This window comes from Erithacus rubecula (assembly GCF_903797595.1).
Source record: "Erithacus rubecula genome assembly, chromosome: 2".
Classification (NCBI taxonomy): Eukaryota; Metazoa; Chordata; class Aves; order Passeriformes; family Muscicapidae; genus Erithacus; species Erithacus rubecula.
This window is the reverse complement of record NC_136685.1, coordinates 89152220-89170360: the sequence shown is the minus strand read 5'-3', so window position 1 is coordinate 89170360 and position 18141 is coordinate 89152220. Positions and strand designations below refer to the sequence as shown.

General features: G+C 41.6%; 2 protein-coding genes across 2 annotated transcripts in view; one reads left to right on the top strand and one right to left on the bottom strand.

Annotated features, from left to right (window-relative positions):
* The window catches only part of PTPN14 (protein tyrosine phosphatase non-receptor type 14), a 71807-nt gene extending 58961 nt beyond the window's left edge, over positions 1 to 12846 (top strand). Inside the window, exons 16-18 of the mRNA XM_079297503.1 lie at positions 752 to 986; positions 2951 to 3114; positions 6997 to 12846. Of these exons, the coding sequence (XP_079153629.1) occupies positions 752 to 986; positions 2951 to 3114; positions 6997 to 7125 (528 nt within the window). The 3' untranslated portion in view covers positions 7126 to 12846. The remainder of the gene's footprint in view (positions 1 to 751; positions 987 to 2950; positions 3115 to 6996) is intronic.
* Positions 12847 to 14017: 1171 nt separating this feature from the next.
* SMYD2 (SET and MYND domain containing 2) overlaps positions 14018 to 18141 on the bottom strand; it is a 28246-nt gene continuing 24122 nt past the window's right edge. The window contains exons 10-12 of the mRNA XM_079297504.1: positions 17903 to 18077; positions 16473 to 16581; positions 14018 to 14493 (exon numbers count right to left, since the gene is read on the bottom strand). Coding sequence (XP_079153630.1) covers positions 14413 to 14493; positions 16473 to 16581; positions 17903 to 18077 — 365 coding nt within the window. The 3' untranslated portion in view covers positions 14018 to 14412. The remainder of the gene's footprint in view (positions 14494 to 16472; positions 16582 to 17902; positions 18078 to 18141) is intronic.

Here is an 18141-nt window from a genome sequence, read left to right as displayed (position 1 = left end):
AACAAGCAGGAGCCCTCCTTCCCCCTGCTTGGGCCAAGCCAAACAAAGATGTTTCCATTGGAATGTGAGAGCGCTGAACTTGCTCCTGGTCAAAATGACAGAGATTTTCACACTGTCCAAGGCCAATTCTCTATCCCATCACTCTTATCAGCTGAAAAGAGACCAGAAGCTGTTGTTTCCATAGAAGTAAAAAAAAAAAAAAAAAAAAAAAAAGTAAAAAAACCCAAACAAAAACACCCCACTACTTTTTATTCTTGTGCCAAGCAAAACAGTTATTCCTATTGTAATCCAAGAACTATGTGCTATGTTGTAAAAACTGGCACATGCTGTTAACTAACACCGCGTTCGGCTTTATGCCTGGTTGCTTTCAGCAAACACAGGGAGTAGCAGAGCACATCCAGTCACTGTCCAGTTCCCAAGGCTGATCAAGAACAGACACTTAAAAGCTTCTGAAGAGATTCTCCTTCTATTTAAAGGAGAGTCTTCCCCAGGAGGAGAATATTTACAAAGGTGTTGTAGGCAGTAGCTGTCATTTGTTATGAGACAAGAGTCTTAAAGTAGTTTTGCACTTAAAAATATTCCATGGCTGAGAGGTTTAAGTTTTAATGGGTATTTTCTTTTCTTTTGCTCCTTACTCTTAAAATAAGAACACTTGGCTTATCTGGAGATTTATCTGGAGTTTTATGCCCCTTGTTTGTAGAGAGTTGTAATTGTAGAAACTAATGGCTTTTTGTCCTGTTTTGTTATCAAGGAGGGAGGAAGAAGTAAGAGCCATCGTTACTGGCCTAAACTGGGCTCTAAGCACAGCTCAGCCACTTATGGGAAGTTCAAGGTGACCACCAAGTTCCGCACAGACTCTGGCTGCTTTGCAACTACTGGTCTGAAGGTCAAGCACCTTCTCTCAGGACAAGAGAGGACAGTGTGGCATTTGCAGTACACTGACTGGCCAGACCATGGGTGTCCAGAAGAAGTCCAAGGCTTTTTATGTAAGATTTCTTTATTTTCTATGATACATCAAGAAAGAGATTGCTCACACTGGATTCAGTTCACTGTACCTAGTTACAGCTGGGATTGATAGCAAATGGTTGTTGCTGTGGTGTACATGGGCCTCAACTAGGTTATACTTTGCTGCAATTCAGACAGAAAAAAAAAGTGGAATTCCAGAGGTGGGAACTGAGGTGATTAGCAGTAGAAAAAATCCAAGGAAGCAGCAGTTCCAAAAACTCAGGGAATTTTAAATAATAGGATACTTCTGCTGGCTGATCTGTCGGTATAAGTTACTGCCATTTCCCAACTACCTAATAAATGTAGGAGATAATAGGCTGTACACAAATATGATTAGAAAGGTCAGAGGATCAGTTGCTGTTGAAATATGGTGTATCTCACCCAGTGTTTCTTTTTGCAGAAGAGCAGAGGGCTCTTACACATGCAGTAAATCTAAACTCACTGCCACCCTTGTAACCACACATACCCAGGCAATGCTTAAGGGCCTCCCCAACTGGTTCCTGGTTCATGCATTTCTGAAAATAAAGCAATTATATTCATCTGTAATGTGTTAATAACACTTCCTGATTCTTAGCAAGTAATATTAAGTAATATACTCCCATATTAAATAATAGTAATGAAACTATTATTTAAATCAAGACACATCTCTGGCACTACAGTAGGGAATGATGCAGAAATCTTTAAATTACCACTAAAAGAGGCTGTACGTGGTGTACTGATGTGTTGGAGATGCCTGCTCTATTAGTTCCTGAAAGCTTTTCAGCTGCAGTGTTGCTCTGTGAGCTAAGTCCTCTCTCAGGAAGATCCATTAGTTCTACTTCAATCTTGCCACAGTTACACTCCTTTAGTGATGCATTCTCCTTTGCATGGTACAGGCTGGATGTAAATAGTGCATGCTCCTTTCCCCAGATCTGTCACCAAAGCAAAAGATAAAAAATGATATTTCAGCTTCAGGACAGGAGTACCAGAGAATCTGTCTTCAAGGAAATGCTATTGCCCAATTTCTCATTTGTTTCATAGTTTGTTTCTCCTACCAACCCCTCTAGCTGTGGTTGGATATGGCAGTAATTGGAACCTGATTGTCCCCATTTCCTCTCTCCCATTGTTTACCACCACTTGTTGTTCCATCTCCCTGTGTGCATTAAAATGCAGCTTTTCTGTTGTTGGTAGGCCACCAGCCTCATCCTCCCTGTGGGGAGAGGACAGCTGGGGCTGCAGTGCCCTGACACCGAGGGTCAGAGCAAGAGAGGTCAGCTCAGGCCTCACTTCCCACTTGGAGTGCTGAGAAGCCAAGTGAGCTTCCAGCATGTGAGGTTCCCAGCATGGTCTGACAGCAGGATGTGTTGAATGATGCTAGAACAGCCACACAAGGCAGCTGTTCCTGAGTCCCAAGCTTTCTACAAATGGCTTCAGGGAAAACAAAGCAGTGATCTCCCAGAAGAGCTTGTAGCTATTGAGAAACAAACCTTGAGCAGAGAGTAGGGGGAAGATTCTGTCACAGTCTAGAAGGGAGAAGGAAGAGAGGAATCAGGGCAGATGGATGCTCGCTTCCCATCTGATACTGGTTTTGACAGGCAGTAGTTTCAATGGGACTTAGCTGTTGTTTTGATCCCAGCCTGTTAATAGCAGGAATTGCTGTAAGTAATGTCTAGAATCATCTGCTTAGGGGATCTAGAGATTTGCAAGGGGGAAAACAGAATTTAATTTTTTTAAAGAACTATTTAATTTAAAGGAGCAGCCTCCCAAGTAATAATTGACACCCAGCTGGTACTTGCTGGATGCAGAGCTGTTCAGTGCACCCTGGCCAAGATCATTATTATGTTGTAAAAATGTGAGAGAGAGAATGACAGAGAATAACTTTTCCACATTCCTTCTCCCTCCCCTCCTAATTCTTACATTTGGACATGTAGGTGTTTACAACCTTGCCTGCTTTTTCCCCCTGCAGCTTACTTGGAGGAGATCCAGTCGGTGCGCCGGCACACCAACAGCGTGCTGGACAGCAGCAACAGCTGCAACCCGCCCATCGTGGTGCACTGCAGTGCAGGTGTGGGGAGGACAGGGGTGGTGATCCTCACAGAGCTCATGATCGGCTGCTTGGAGCATAATGAGGTAAGGCAGCTTGCTTTTCAAACCCTGAACTGCCCCTTGCCTGGCTGCCTCCATTTCTCAGGTTGAAATTTAAAGGCTTTGAAGTGCTTTCTTTCTATCACATTTGCAAGCAAGACAAGGGCCTTGAATGTGACAGGCAGAGTTTCCCCACAGCAGGTTATTTGCTGTATTTTTCTGTACAGTTGATATTATGCATTTTTTATTAGTATTATTTTAATACATTCGAAGTTAGGGCTTTTTTCCCTCTTCTAAGAATTTAGTCAACTTCATACCTGTATTAATGAAAGTCTAGAGATAATGCATTTACAAATGCTACCTGAGAGAGGCTAGAGAATAATGTCCTTGCTCTTTTAACTAAGTTTTCTGCACTCTAAATTCTCTCCTTGGGCTCCTTCATCTCTCTTGTAATCTTACCTGGAATGAAACTTTTATTTATGGATTCCTCTGGGGAATAGGCTTTGGGATTTGCAGTCAGCATTATGAGTAGCACAGTCTGGAGTTAAGAAAAAGAGCCCCAGTAGAGCAGCCATGGGTAGCAACTTAATTTTCATGTGTCACAGGGAAACTGTCTAGGAAGAACATCACATCTTGACTAGCAATGTGCCACACAGTTTTCATGACATCTGTGGAAACCAGGGATTTCTTTTGCCAAAGAAAATGCTTAAGGACCAAAGCTGCTTGTAGAGATAAGAATGCAGCAGAAATAACAAATAGATATGTATCCTTCTGCCCCTCCCAATAATCAGCCACTGGGTGAGTTAAGGGAAGACTTAGGACTCCAGCAGCTCATCATTCTGGAGTTACAAGACCCCTACAGATCCTGGGCTCAGATCATCTGGGACAAATCTCCAACTCTGCTTGGGCCTCACCAAAGGGGTAGCTGTCCTGTAGATCTGTGTCACAGCTGACACTTTCTTCTTTTGCTTTTTATTTGGGGGAGAAAGGGAAAGGAGGAGCTATCCTGGCCAAGAAAGAGCCCACAGGGATGTGCCTTGGGAATCCAGCAGCCTCCCAGTGCTGACTGCTGCTCAGTAGCTGCTCTGGTGTGGTGCAATGGCTCTGACTCATGACCCTGCTTGACTTTCTTTATGCACTGACATGTGGAAATGATTGCTCCTGTTGTTCACATAGTAGCCATGAAATTTCTGCATGCTAGGGGAAAGCTGGAGACTTAAAAAAGCCATCCTGAACTGCTTGTGAGCATCAGTGCAGCTGTGTCTGGTTTACAGGGTTGTGCCACAGGATCTGGCCACCTTGGTTTACAGAAATCACCCTTTGGCCAAAGAGTAGCTTTGGCACCTCAACATGTAAGCATGGGGGTGAGCCTTGACATCATTCATATGAGTTTTCATCAACTTCACTAGGACCTGATGGTAGTGCTCAATAATAAAGGATTTCTCTGATGTGCCTTAATTAAAGCATTATTTTGTCTTGATTAATAATGAAAATTATCATTAACAATAAATACAATTTTCATTAAGGGCTTTGTTTCTCTAGATAGTACCAAGTTAATGTTTTTGGTTAGCTAACACCTAATTTAGGAAAAAAAAATTAAAAATTTTGACAGCATGTTTTCAGTTTGTGACAGATTCTGCACAGAGGAGTTCCTTTTTATTTGTTTATTTTGTAGTAGAATTGGTTGGGGCTTTTTCCTGAAATATAATTACTTATCACTTAAAATGTTTTAGTCTTAGGAACTGGTCTTCACAGAAGTGTCCTAGCAAGTAAATGCATTAACATTCTAGCAGTGACTAAAGATCGGGAGGGGGTTTGAAAATTTTGATAAAGAGCATTTTGGAAAGCCTGCAGCAGTGCTGGAACAAAAAAGAGAACTCTCGATCCTGAGGTTTCAGGTTCAGGTAAAAAGCCATGTTTAATCAAATTATGTACAGCTTCAGTCTCTGTGGCTTCTGGGCAATGGCTGATTGAGTCTAAAGCTGTATCTCATTGCAGGGATAGAGTTTCAGTAGCTGCTGCATGGCAAGTAAATGTCACATCATTACATCCTTACTGCTGTAGACACATAGTACGGGAAAGTAATTGAGAACCTGCTCTATCAACTTTTAGTCCAGACTTGGCACTGGGACATTAACTCATGATTGCAACTACATCATGCTTTCACATGGGAGGTCTTTGGTTTGGGAGGCAGAAATGAGTAGCATTTTTGTTTGTTCTGTTTGCAAGTGCCAGCTTAGCAGAGCATTAGGTGTAATTTTTTTTCTTTTTTTTTTTTTGGACATGCATTGCAATGAAGGTGAATTTAAGGATTCTCCTTACCTGGAATCAAATACTAAGCTGGCTATGAATAGGTTGAATAGCCAGGATAGGGTTTTCTTCCATTTCTGAGATAAGGCAAAGCCATCTCCATTTTTAGGAGGTGCATGGATCGCTGTGCACCCACTAAAAACCAATGAACTGTCATGCAACAAAAAGCTGAGAGAGGAACATTATGTGCAGCTCAAGGCTGGCCTACATTTTTGTTGGAGTTGTTCAGGTGAGATCAGGTTCCACATGACTCAGCTCAGCAAGGACCATTTCATAAGCATCTGACTCTACAGGGAGGCTTTCTCCAAGTTAGTCAAGTTAACTGGAAAGAGCTTCCATTTTTCTTTGCACCTGTTTGATAATAATATGACATTACTCATCCCAAATATTTGCACTCGTTGACTCTAGAGATGTCCTTTTATAACAGCTTGTTGGGGTATGTGGCAGAATATTTGGCCTTGTTTTCAGAAAGTGATAGCCTATGAGTTAATACTTGTTTACATGGAATGGAGATTCTAAGTTTTATATGCATGGACAGAAATGGATATGCAGCGTGACTTTTATTTTAAACTTTCCAGGAAGCTTCAGATGTGCCTGGAAGCAGATTCCATGCACAGTTGGGCCTCCAAGGGTTAGCAGCAAAAGACTTGCTAAGTTCTTCTTGGCATTTCTGCAAGCAGCCATTACAAAGTGCAGTTTGTGTTGTTGCCTGGTAGGGTAGCTGTTCTTCAGTTTTCTATCTTGAGCTGCTCAAGAACCTCCTCAGAAGCAGTGTGTATCTTAGTGCTCACGTTTCCTGCTGCCATAGAAGGTTTGTGTCCCTGGGCTTGGCTCACATTTCACACTGTTTGAATTTGAGCCTGGCAGGCTGAGCTTCATGGCTCAACAGCTCCTCAATATCTCCTCGTGTACCTGTTGGAACAGAAAAAACACAACAGCATCATAGGTTTTTGGCTCCCTAAATGCCAGAAATCTGATGATAGCATCCTAATGAAATGTGCAGTGATTTCTAATGCTTCACCTCATGGGCCTCTGTTTCACAGAACTCATTTGCTAAAGAGTTCAGACCATTAAAGGCTGCCTGTGCCTGCTCAGTGGGGTTAGGTCTGTGCCTTCCCAGTGGATTTCCTCATCTGTGCCTTCTTACTGCACTTTAGTTCCTGCTGCAGAGCATTTTCAGGGCACACAAGTGAGTTTATTTTGGGTAATACTAAGCTGGAAGATGCCTTCTTGGAGAACCCTTAGTATGTTCCAGTGGATATTCAGTAGATGACAACAAACTTACACTGGCCTGGAGTCTGCAAAACACATATTGTGGATACTGGATCCCTGTTTCACTTTACAGACCTATTTCTCCTGGAATGTGATTTGCTAACATACACTTGGCTGTGGCAGATCAGATGTTGGAGTTTTTGGATCATTTGGTGGTAATAAGTTCCCTTCCCCTTCACTGAAAAGATCTGTATCTTTGCCTGCACATTTAATTTTGTCCACAGAGCCTTTGTCTTCTATAACTACAGTATGGTTCTCTGTGTCAGATAACTGATATTTGAGACACTGATTGCTTGGTTTAATGAACCCACATCCTTATGCCTTTTTTTCCCCTTTGCTTTACAGAAAATGGACGTTCCTGTGATGCTGAGACACCTGCGGGAGCAGAGAGTGTTTATGATCCAGACCATAGCCCAGTACAAATTTGTCTACCAAGTGCTCATACAATTCCTGCAAAACTCAAGACTTATTTAATCTTTTCAAACATCCCAGACCCAGCATTGTGGATCTGACTGAACCTTATTGATGAACAAGGGGAACTGCCTTGACAACACTGTGTGCATATATTGCACTTTTTAAAGTTGTCTTGAAAGTAAGGAATTATGGTTCTTTACTAGTCTCCCGTGGATTATTTTATACAAGATATAATTTATTTTTCTTGGAATAACTTTTGAATTACTTTAATAACTCTAAAACTCATAGTGACCTTCAAAGTGAACCACATTTGACATGACTGGTCTGCATTGTAATGTGTCTATAAGGAAAACAATCCTTTGTCAAGGTAGTTTGCTGGCTTTTATTTTGCTACACAGCTTCTGAAACCTGCAGTTATTTGGCAGTGGGCTTTTTCTCACGTGAGGACATTCTGGACCCAGTATGTGGCTTCCCTGGTAAAAACAAGACCTGCTAGAAGTCAGCTACAGCTCTGTGTGAGTGGAAGCTGAGGGTGCACAGCACGGAGACCTGAGCTTCTGCACGTGCAGCCAGGCACGTAACAGAGGGCTCAAGCACAGGACATTGTGAGGACAGAGAGTTTTGGGTGCTAAACTGTTCAAATTCCACAAGAATTACCATTTTAGATTAGTCCTTGAAAAAAAATCAATATTGTATCTTTTTTAAGGAGGTCTTTTGCTGCTGTGTGCAAGCCTTGAAGGGATTCATGGGATGCAATGTAGAGTGAAGTGCAGTGACCTACAACAGGCTGAAGTCAGTGAATGACTCTTTCCAATAACTCTGGTGGTCTGAGAGTTGAACAGCAGAGGATTTTCAACCAAATGTATCTGGAAAAAAAATCCACATCAAGCACCTTCTCACAAATTACACTGAAAGTACTATTACCTTGAGGTTCACCCTGTGTAGAAAAAGAATCTCATTGAAATTAGGCATCTCCAGTTGCCTTGGTCTTCACGTGTGAACTATTGTTGGATGGTTGGAGAAAGAATCAGACTAGAGAGGCACCTTGCAGGTCTCTGGACTCAGCCCCACTCATCCCACTGCTGACTTTAAACTTGGATAGGTTTCTCCAGGGCCACATCCAGTTTCAGAATTCCCAAGGGTGAAGATTTCATAGCTCTCAGGGCACGTGATGCAATGCAGTTACTTTGTCATGGTGAAATCACCTTTCTCGGTATCCCTTCCCCAGATACTTCTAATATTTTAATCCTAGTGTTGCTTTTCTATTGCATCCCCATGTCCAAACCCTCAATATACAAAGGCCCAAGCCTACAAGCACTCTTAATTTCAGCACTAAGGGGATTAAAATTTTTGGGGAGCTTAAACTAAGGTTCTGTACCAGAAAGTTTCTTGGCTGTGTTTAAAACTGCACTGTTGATTTGGTGCTCTGCAATACAGGCCTAACATGATGACAGAGTTTCTGGTGAAGACTTGTAGTCACCAAAAAATGGAGGGCAATTGTTTCACTGTAATATCTTGGCCATGTTCCTTTTAGGGATCAGTTGAGTTTTCAGTCAACTTCAGTTTTCCTCTCAATTTTTTCTGCCAGTGCCAACATAACTCTTGTTAAATTAGCAGCAACCATTTTCAGCAGCATCTGCATGATAATTGCAGAGAGATGCTTTATATCTGGGAAAAAAGCCAAGGAATAAACCTTGAAGCAAAGTGTATTAAATTAGTTATCTCGTTATAACTTTTTGAATAATTTCCTAATGATGAATTAAGTTTGAACCCAGAGCTGTCAAGTTCCATTGCTCCACTTGGATGTGAGGAGTAGAAAATCATGAGGGAAAAGAATCTGTTCTTATGTCTTATTATTCAGCTGCTCTTGTCTGAAATGTGTATTTCTGCTGCTACAGTGAGCACAGGAAAGTCATTGCATAAGAGAGTGTGAAGAGCTGTGTTTGAAGGGAAGAAAATTAAGCAAATGTTTTTTTTTATTCAGAGATGCATCATAGGTGTCTTAGAAAAACATTAATTAGAAAAAGGCACAAAAAATCCTTTCCAAATTAAGTCAGTGCCTATTAATGAGCCAAATAAGTGGCCATGTGGTAAACAGTCATTTCCAATTAACTCCTAATGTGGCTGGTATGGTAGATAGAGGCCAATGTGAGTCACTTTTTCCCTTTCATTGTCAAAGAATGGTAATTTTAAACTTTTCCTTTCATCTGACTTCAATGTATTTTTCCCTGCTAGATTTTATCTTGACTAGATCTGTTAATATCATAAGTGAATTGGGCTGGTGCATGTCTTCAGAGGTTCCTTTCCACCCCAGCTTACAAGCAGCCCTCAGCATGCTGATGTTTTATGGTTGAAATGTGATACAGTTTTGTAAAGGAAAAAATGAACCTTCTCACTTTGAACCTGTTGTAGTTTTATCAGGCCAAAATTGCTTGGGCAGTATTTCCTAACCTTTAGGGAGTGACAGGAAAATGCATTTTGCATCCAATTTTCTTAGTCATAGCAGGAATGAACACATGAGCCTTAAAGCAACAGAGCTGTTTAGTTTTTGTCCCACAGAGTTTTAAACAGCAGAACCCTTGAGGAGAAAAGGGCACTTTGGTGTTGCTGTTGTTCTGTTCCATGTTTTTTAACATCAAAGCATTACAGTAGTTTGAGACCAGTTTCATCCATTTGGAGTAAAGTCTGGATTGAAAAATCTCACAATGATTCATCAATGAATGGAATTTTTACCCAAGCAGTCTTCAGGGCACCCACCTTGCAGCCTGGCATGTTCAGCCCACACTCCTTGATGCTTTCCAAGAGAGAACTTGCAGCAGATGAGTAAGTCTGGCTTGGGCATCCATTGTGTCTGCTTTCCTTTTAGTACACTCTTCATCTGTATTTAACAACCTTTGTCTTTTGAATTTAAACTCTTACCAACTGTAGTATTGAGGTGATGGCATCAGCTTTTTGGTTAAAGGTTATGGTCTGAGCATTTCATGCTTCCCATTATTCAAGCAGGGATGGGAGAGATGACAGCTGAGTTGAGATGCTGCTCAGTGTTGTGGGGATCCTGTTTCTGTCCTCCATCAATCACACTGGAGGATGGCAGGCATCAGCTGCTCAGGTCCTACTTGTTTCAGGTCCTACAAATCCTTGCTTTGCACCTCTTGTCTTTGACTACCTGGGGAAAGATGAAGTTTGTTCCCACAAGTGTTTTCCTGTACAGACATACAGAGATCCTAAATGCTCAGCCTTATCAGAAATTCCCTAAACTAATTTTAGCTGGCAAAGACATCTCTGAGAACTTACTCAACCTGTTGCCAGCACAGTCCTTGAAGTATATTGAAGTGCATTTCTGTTCTACTTATTTAAATCAGCTGCGTCAGCTATAAATATTATTAAATATTTGCATGATTTCAAAAGCTGGGGTTTTTAAAATTACTTTTTTGTAAACAAACAGAAATGCAAATGGCAAAACATAGACTTACTCATGCTTTTCCAACCTAAGTGCTTCAATAGTGCTTGTCATTGTCAGCCAGGACATAATTTTTTGATCCAATACCTGCTATGTCTTTGTAGACCTCAAACAACTTAAAAGAAGTGTTGATGGGCAATCTTGTACTTGGATATAGCATGGAAATCTGTAGGGAAAATTCAGCAGAGCTACTGACAATGCTGCGTTTCTAACAGCCGACTTCCCTCTGGTCTCCTGGGAGGAGATGATGACTGAATTAGCTGTTGTCAGCCTGCTAACAGTTTGTGGTCTGTGTGCTCAGAAACTGGAATCATCAGGCTGATCTCTGCTGTAACAGCTCTCATGCATCACTGAGGGAAGTCTGAGTTAAATTTTGCTGCTTATCTTGATGGATAAAAAAACATTAGGGTGGTAACCATTGCAGGAAATAAAGGCTGCATCACATTTGCAGGAGCAAACTCCTGAGCTGGCCATGAGAGGAAGGACTGCATGAAAACAGCATTTGACCATTCTTACACAAAATGAGTATAAAGCTGCTGATGTATACTTCAAGCCATATGGAGCTAGGGATAGGTTTTGATTCCAATAAAAGAAAGGCTGCAAGTCCAGAACCCCAAAAGCAATTGTCCCCAGCTCACTCTTAGCCTTCTAGAGAAGTTTTCTTTTACTATCTGGTGCTAAGGGATCTATAGATGCCATCTAAATCTTTAGAGAGAAGGACATTACACATGCAGATACTTGCAGGGATTGGGATTTGAGGAAAGGAACAGATGGCTGTGGGGCAAACAAGATGGAGTTATTAACCATTAACTATTGTTAGATTGTGAAACAAAACAGTGCACAGGTCAAAAATAGCAGTGTTTATATAAATATTTAAAGTAAATAAATTTAGTCTGTTTTTGGAGTATCTTAGCTTACAGTTCCATTGGTTTCTCTCTGCTGTTTTTTGGCTGGCATTTCTCTGAAGTTTTGTTGCCTGTGCTTCATGTTTCCCACACTCTGTAACAACAGGACTTTGCCTTCAGAGAGTGAACTAGAAATCAGTGATAAACAGGAGCTTCCACTGGAGAATTCCAGCACTACATAACAGCAAGGGAAGGACTACCACTGATTCACCTGGGTAAGGACTCAGTGGTTAGACAGCCAGTTCCAGTGATTTCAGGGGTAGTATTCCTTGATTAGGCAGGAAGGCAGAAAAGAGGAATGTTTCCCACAAAATGTTTCCATGTCAGGTTCCCCCTGACTTAGACAGTGGCTGGTAGGTAAGGAAGAAACAGGGATGTGTCTAGAAAAGGGTGCTCAGCCTCTCTGGTGTACCTGGCAACCCGTGCTTCAGGGGCTTCCTGAGGCCAAAGCTGTATCCTGCTCCCTGTGGGTAGTACCCACTGATGGACCCATCTTCCATGAATCACATCACCTTCTCTTTAGAAGCCATGTATTCCTCTGGCCTTCACAATGTCCTGTGCTGGTGAGTTCCACAACTTATAGATGTAATGTATATGAACTTCCTTTTTGTGTATGGTAAATAAAAGTGTTTTCTTGCTTCTGCTTGGTCTTGAAAAGAAAGCAAATCTGTAATGCCAGAAACACCGGTAATAGGATGTTTATCTTGTTGAGGTTGTTCCATATGGAAAAACACATTTTCCTCACTAGTGAAGTACCTTTCTTTGGTTATTTTACAAAGGAAAAAGTTTACACATGCAGATGAGTGTAATATTCCCATATGTTATTGTGTGGAATGTGTTAAATGAGATAACATGTGTAAGTTTTATGTCACTGGATTTTACTGTCCTGTTTTACTTCAGTATTGTGATGCCTCCTGTTTTATTTGTTCTGTAATTCTGTACCTGACAGTTTAGCACAAAACAATGATCTGAATCTCACCACCTCATTGTATTTACACATTTTCTAGAGAAATGAGACATCAGTTATGTGCCCCTCCTGCCCCAAACCCCTCCTGTTAGGGCTGAATGGCAGAACTATTCTATGCTATTGAAAGCCTTTAAAAAAAATCTATGCATGCTATTTTATATTCTAATGTATTATTCATATCAGTACATAAGCTTATGCTTGTCAGTTTTATCTTGTGTATAGAACTGATTACTTTTGACAGTATTTTTGCACTGTTTCTTTTCTTTCTCTTTTTATAATAAAAAGTTCTATCAGCATTAATTGACTGCAATAATTTTTTACCCCTTTCACTGCCTTTGTGTAAATAGTGTCTTATATGCTTCTGCAAATGTGAGAATGTCTTCAGTTTCTACAGTTTTTTTGGTAAGGCTGTTCTTCATATTCACAATATACAATAAACCTTTTTTTTTTTTCAATGAAAACAATGTTTGTGTAGTTTTCTGTACCATCTTAAGGGGTTTGTATTTGCCCCTGCTCTGCTTGTGTTGGTTTCCCATGTTAAAGTGATAGGCACAGCCAGGGCCACAGAAGGGCAACGTTCTGTAAAAAGTAATCCAAGTTTCACAGGGACAAGGCTGCCACTGGTGCCTCATGTTCAGCTAATCCAATTCTTTGGTGTTGAAGTGTGGTCTGGGCTCTGCACAGACTTACTGAAGTAAAGGTATTATTTCCCAGGACAAGAGTTTATTTGACAAGACAAGGTTAGGATAAAAATAGTGAGATAGTGCCCTCTTCCTAGGCTTGGCTGTACTTAAATGGCCATAGCTTTCTGGAATTGTAGATCTGGTGCTGTTTTATGTATTCCAGCAACAACTGCTGGCTGGAGAGCAATGAAAGATTCCAGAAAAATGAGCTGACAGATCCTTGTTTGAGCAGTTTTATTTTCAGAGCAGTGCTTACAAGACAGAAAATATAATGAAGTTCTTAAGAGTGATGTGTTCTTTCTCATCATATTCATAAGCTGTGAAAACAGTATGGAACAGGCAGGTAATTTTATTATGCACCATATTTCAATTTTGATGCTAGAAGTTTACAGCTACACTCTTTTTCTACACCATCCTTTAAAGCAAACTCCTTCCATTGATCTAAATGGAGGGGGAAAATCCTCTTGTTTTGTATAAGGGTAGAGAAAGTCAAGTCCTAGACTTTTTCCTCATAAAGTGTTCCTTTTCCTCTCTTAAAAATAATTGTTAACATATTATTACAATAGTTTCAATCCACTGGAGGTGAAGGTAGGGTTGTAAGGAAGGAAATACGAGTTCTCCTTGGCACTAACTCACTTTAACTTGTAAAGGAGTCAAAAACCCCAGAAGTTGCATAATTCATGTCTTGTGCAAGCCTTCAAGCTCCAACATAGGTGTCAGTACTTTTTGTACAAGACAAATTGAGCTCTAGGTCTTTGCAGTGATGGACCTGCAGACTAACTGGTTGAGGGAACATTGGTGGCATTTCTGTAAAATGTACAGAATCCATCACCCCATTTCCCCTCTCTCTCAGTAAAGCCATTGCAAATAAAAATGATGCAAAAAAAAAAAAAAGAAATGGGTACCAAACCACAACAGAAAAAATAGGGCTTCTTCCTAATTTGTCAAACTAAGCAAAACTATTTGGGCAAAAGTACATATCACAAAACTATTGCACCCATTTAAGTGTACAAATGGAATCAAGAGGGGCCAAGACCACTTTATTTACTTTACACAAATAAGATCCACACCAACATCCCTAAAAAAAAAAAAATATGGCCATTTTTGCACATAGGCCATCAAAAGACATAACCTTTAAGAAACCATGGATGCTTCCTTAAAAAAAAAAAAAAAGGCAATTGTAGATGTGTGGAAGCTAGGCCTACAGTGTTTGTCATTCCAATTATAGGACAGAACTGTGTTCATACTCTAGAGCTTTTCAAAGTGCTCCTGAAGGTTTCCATAACAAGGCTTTTTAAATAAAGGTTTGAAGGATTGCATAGATTCAAAGGCTCAGTGGTCCTCTAATTCCTTTTTGATCTCTGAAATGTATGGATGATCTTTCCCATGTGCTACTTCCATGATAGCAATTGCCTATGAAAAGAAAAAAAAAATATATTCACACAATTGATTCATATATAACACCAGGCTATAAATACTCTCTTTAGAGGTTTGAAGCAGTCTGACACCTCTAGCTACTTTTTGTCCCCTTGTAGTCATAAACCCAGTAGGAAATAAAATGAAATTCAAAACTAAGTAATAAAGGTTTTATATTCAGAGAATACATCTTTGATCTTAAAGGAGCCCAAAGCACCTTTTAAAATTATATTTCTGACAAAACTACTTTGAATGCAACCAGCTCCAGGACAGAAAACTGCAAGTGTGGTAGGTAATATTCTGGTAGAGGACTTAGCCAGTATCAGAGAGAGCTCTGCTCCTACCAATTTGTCCTTGAGCTGTCAGAGATATGCAGGCCTAGTGCAGGAGCAATGCTGAGGCATTTCAAACTTGAGCCTGTAAACCCTCTGCTCCTTCCAGGGGCTGCCAATGCTTTAGGAAGGAAGCAACTTCTTAGGCAGGAGTGAGATCCCATGAGGTTTGGACATACAGTGCTGTGCCCAGCTCCCTGGTGCTGCAGCTGCAGCCTGCTCCAGGCCTGAGAGGGAAGGCTGCAGGCACCTTTCCTGCCCTGGAGTATCTGCAGGGGCAAGACTTCACCTTGGGAGAAGATGAGATAAAAGGCAGCACCAGAGAGAACTGAGAAAAAAGTTCAGTGTAAGTCTGAGAATTTTTAAAGACCAAAGACAGAGCAAGCAATTGCAGTATCCTGGCCCTCTGAGTATTTAGCCATTCCATCCTTGGGAAACTTTTGTGCTCTCATATTTGTTAAGTCAGTACAACAAGGGCTTTTGGTTCTACCTCAGCAGCAAGAAATGACTCCACCCCTCCTGTAGCTCCAAAAAAAGATAAAGGAGGACCTTCTGGATGAGCTGCTCACAAACTGACAGGGAACAATGGGTTTGCTTTTCCACTAAATCCCAAACATCAGAGCCTGGGATAACTTTGGGCAGTTCCTGTAGACAGCTTTTGGAAGTGAGTCATTAGAAAATGTTTGTGTTAGGAAACTAACTATGCCAACAAATTTACCTCACAGTTCTCTACCCTCCCAATCCCATGCTCCTACTGGCACAATTCCCATTTCTACTCAAGGGTTTAACATCACAGAGAAGGAAAACCTATGCCAGTTTTAAACTAGGTAAGAGTTAAATTTTAGAGCGTACATTCAAGCATCTTTCACTATGGTTGGATGGTGCTGTTATTTGCTGGCTAAAAACTTGCCAGCATCTAAAAAGCAAGAAGAAATAAATACATTGTGACATTCCACACTGAGTCATATTATGCTACAGTAGCCACTGATGCTTAAGAAACTAAAATAAATTTCTGTCCAACAATAATAGGGGAAAACAGTCAAGAAACATAGTATAGACTAATAAAAAAAGAGCAGAATAAAAAACTAAAGAATAACATACAGACTAACAAAAAGGGGTGAAGGAAAACATAAAACCAAAATGCTGTATTTGCCAATTTCAGCATTACCAGATGCATTGAATTCCCTTCAGCTATGTAAAAATCGATTGGTTCCAGAACAAATAACCACCAAAAGCATGCCTAGTCGAAGTTGGATATAGAAATCACAGACTTCAATGAAACACTATGTGCCTTTTATAAGAGCCAAGCATTTTTCCTGTCCTTACCCAGCAAATGAGGGGAAGATAGAGTTCTGCTTCATTTACACTAGTGCAGCTCTAGCTCAATGAAGAACTCAGAGCAAATGTTTAAGCATAATTCTCACTCCAGCTGCTGCAGCATGAACCCACTGTGAAAAGGCACCCGAGAGCAGACCTATCCTCCATCTCCAAAAAAACCAAATCTGAGCCAAAAATCCAGTGACCAAACACATCAACACATGGTGCATTTCCTACCACGCCAGGCTCACTGAGAGAAGCAGACAGTGTTTCAATGACCCCACAGCTGAGCTGGTGTTATTAATGGAGAAACCAGGCAATAAATACCCTCTTCAGGGCTTTAACTCCAGCCGTCCTGTTCTTCAGTGCCATGTACAGTCTCCCTAATTTCAGCCACATGGAGGCAACATTCAGCGAGTAGGAGGGATAATGTTTACTGCAAGAGAAAAAGAAATTCAGCTTTATCAACTTTGGCAGTTTCACAGCATTTTCCCAGTTCTGTCCCCCTCTCATGGGGCAAGGAGCTGCCTCTTGTTGCCCCTGCCCATTCAGCGCTCATCCCCTGTGCCGTGACTGCCAAGAGCCAGTGCCAATTGTGTCTGGGATGGGGACGCCTGTCAGCTGGGAATTGGACTGAAACTACCATATGCCTCTGAACAGCTGTCAGATGGCAATGACTTTCTGCCACTAGTTTTAATCTAGCCAGCTCCAGAGAGAGCCTGCATTGTTAGGAGTTTTTGGAGCCACCCTGCAGCCGCAGCAGCAGCTCTGTGTGTTCCACAATGGTTGGTGGGCTGGAAAGCGAGGGGCCCTTTGCAGTGTGCAGGGCACACATGGCAGTCTGTGCTCGCTCACACTGAGCGGGCAGAGCTGACCTGGAATGCCAGGCTCAGAGCCAGAGGAGCTGGGCAAGTCCCAGGGAAGATAAATAGTACTGAGCCCCCGGGGCGAGGGGGGGATGTTGGCTCCTCCTTTGTATCACTGCTCTCTGCCAAGTGATCTGTGACTTTATGTTGGCATCTGTTCCAAAGGGAGAGCTTTTCTTGCGCTCCCCCCAGCTGGCAAGAGAGTCACGTCTCAAGACGAGAATCTGTTTGGGAGATTCAGGCAGGACCAGACACAGCCAGCATAACTGGCTGGCTCCAACCAACCAACGGGCTCACTACTGCAAAAACAGAGAATTCTATCAGAAACAGCACTCGTGCCTCCTGCACAGGCTGTGTGCTGCCTTGCCCCACGCAGGGTTTGCCCTGGGCACTCAGATCCGAGTGCAGGAGCTGAGCTCGGCTCCAGCTCCCTCTGCTGCTCGGCCCCAGCCCTGGGACACGGCCCTGCTCTCCTGCCGCCCTGCCCAGGAGAGAGAGCACTGGGAGACTGGCAGCAACACTGCCTTTGCCTCCATTACCTTGGACAAAACACTGGCTGCAGATGCAGTTTGAAGCCCTTCTTTAGTAAAAAATTACGGTATTTTAGAAACCGGTATTGACCCAGCCAAGCAGAATTAGAACAGCACTCAAGGTGGCACAAAATTATTTTGAGAACCCAAAGCAAGGATTTCAAAATCAGTCCTGCTACATATTCAGATAGCAAGAAACACTGTCCTGGCATTTAAATATTCCCTTTCAAGAAGCAGTATCATGGGTAGAATATTTACAAAACATAACACTGAGAGAAGTGTTCTCTGCCCAAACTTGTCTTTATTGTTCAGATTATTAATTAGAGTATTAAAAAAAAAAAAAAAAGTCTCTCATATTTACCTGTAGGGTCTGATAATTTTTTGCCCATAACACAGTGCACCTTCCCAGTCCTGCACATAGAGACATACGCCCATGGCCTGGTACATCATATGTAACATATAAACATTACTGTCTTCAAACACTGCACCCATCTTGTCCAGGCTGAGTTCACAGATCTCCAGTAATTCACTAGGGGGTAGGAAGAAGTCAAGGAATGCAATAAATTTATGGCCTTTCATTATATATCTACCTTTAGACAC